General features: G+C 36.8%; 1 protein-coding gene across 1 annotated transcript; it reads left to right on the top strand.

The window, feature by feature from the left end:
• Nucleotides 1-395: 395 nt before the first annotated feature.
• Nucleotides 396-2135, top strand: LOC107730411 (NACHT, LRR and PYD domains-containing protein 3-like; the record flags this gene model as incomplete). Its single annotated transcript, XM_016541256.1, has 3 exons — nucleotides 396-654; nucleotides 791-841; nucleotides 1459-2135. Coding segments are annotated over exons 1-3 (987 nt in total), but the record flags the coding sequence as incomplete, so codon positions are not given.
• Between the last annotated feature and the right edge of the window lie 2 nt (nucleotides 2136-2137).

The following is a 2137-nucleotide window of genomic DNA, read 5'->3' as shown; positions in this document are numbered from 1 at the left end:
TGTTCATTTATGATAATACACCTTATTAGCTTGTACCTATTATTATTGATCAGGTAGCAATAACTAATACACACACACACTATATATATATATATACATATATACTACTTCATAAGATAAAGGCATATATACCTGTAGATTTAAAAGTGTCATACACTTACAGTATTAGACAGCATTGAGACATTATGTACATCAGTAGTTTTTTTAATTAATAAATTATTTAATATTTTAAAGTAATTTCAACAGATTTGATTCACACAAACTTCTGATGATTAATTTGTCTCTGCTCACAGCTTCATGATTCAAATAACATCTGAGCGTTTAGGTCCCCATGTTCAGAGTGAAATTTCAGATCTTTTTCTTCTTGTCCTGCAGCTGTGAGTGGGTGAAGGACGATGGCGTCAGTTAAAGAGCTGCTTGTGAACTCACTGAAGGAGCTGGAAGCTGCTGAACTGAAGGAGTTTCAGTGGCACTTACAGGAACATCATGAGTGTATATCAAAGTCTGACATGGAGAACGCTGATAGGATAAAAACAGTGGAAAAGATGGTGGCGTGTTTTGGACCAGAAGAAGCTGTGAAGATCACGGTCGGCATCGTGGGGAAGATGAACCAGAATAACTTGGCTGAACAGTTAGAGAACAAACACAAGAAAGGTAATGTTTAATTCACTGTGACTGTAGCATGATTGACTGTTTAGCAGTGTGATGGTTGACATAAACTTTCCTCTTTGGTGATGTAATTGTGTGATTTATGTTTCTCAGTCATTATTTCTCTCTCTCTCTCTCACAGCTCAGGCTGAGGGCAATACGAACACATCTGTCCCTGTTGGAGCTGATTCAGGTCAGCTCTGGAGTAAATAACAATCACTGTCTGTAAATTGAAACAAGAGAAAATTTAACTGAAGCAGCAATTACAGGGCCAATCACATCAGCGGTAGATCTTATAAAAATATAATGAATAGAACAGAATGTCCCCAGTGATTCCCAGTCTGCAATGGACTAAAAGCCTTAATTAAACATCTTATAATGTAATACAATTGTTTATTAAAGTTGACCAATAGGTGGCACTGTCACCAAATTCATTCGGTGTCATCAAGACATGATTACAATCACACATGCAAAGGTTCATTTAAGCAGGTCAAAACATGTTGTAAATACAGCCTCACATCCTGTTTGATGTGCTAGATGATGTGGAAACCATTCATCAGCTTTTAGTAACATTAGTCAGCATGACCTAAAGATGATCTGACTCAATAAGTCATCTGGAAAGAACATAAAAAAAAACATATTCAGAAATTGTAAAATTGAAATGACGTTTTTAGGGATGGACTGTGCTGTTTTCAGCTGTATGAATGTAATCTATCTGCATCAGATCATGCTGATATGAAAAATATTATATTTGTCAAATTTATTTAATGTTTTTTTTTTTCAATCTTATTTATTTGTTTTTAATTATAGAGCTGCAAAACTTCTTGAAAACTCACAAAAACAACATGAAGAAGAAAGCTAAATGTATTTTTGAGGGCAACAAAGACAATGACACAGATCTCAAGACTGTTTACACAGAGCTGTTCATCACAGAGGGAGAGATGAAAGATGTCAATCAGCAACATGAGATTCTGAAGATTGATGATGCTTACAAGAACAAAAAAACACAGGACAAACCAATCAAATGCAATGATATATTTACTGAACTGAGGAAAAACAAAGAGGAGAGAATTGTGCTGACCAAGGGAGTCGCTGGCATCGGAAAAACTGTCTCTGTGCACAAGTTCATCCTGGACTGGGCAGAAGGAAACACCAATCAGGATATAGAGTGTGTGTTCCTGCTTCCATTCAGAGAGATCAACGTGATTAAAGATAAAGAGGTCAATCTCCACGAGTTTCTGCTGAAATTTTATCCTGAATTGAAGGACCTGGAGAAATCAAAGTTATATAAGGAACATAAGCTAGCATTTATATTTGATGGACTTGATGAGAGTCGACTTCCATTGAACTTTAAAAGAGAAACACTGGACACTGTTGAGGAAAGATCATCTGTAGATGTGCTGTTTACAAGTCTGGTCAAAGGTAAGCTGCTTCCATCAGCTCTTGTCTGGGTGCCACCACGCCCAGCAGCAGCCAATCAGACCCCTCC

Source organism: Sinocyclocheilus rhinocerous, unplaced genomic scaffold, assembly GCF_001515625.1.
Source record: "Sinocyclocheilus rhinocerous isolate Xijiao unplaced genomic scaffold, SAMN03320098_v1.1 scaffold7725, whole genome shotgun sequence".
In the NCBI taxonomy this organism is placed as follows: domain Eukaryota; kingdom Metazoa; phylum Chordata; class Actinopteri; order Cypriniformes; family Cyprinidae; genus Sinocyclocheilus; species Sinocyclocheilus rhinocerous.
The sequence above is the reverse complement of the archived record's forward strand: the minus strand, read 5'-3'. Positions and strand labels throughout refer to the sequence as shown.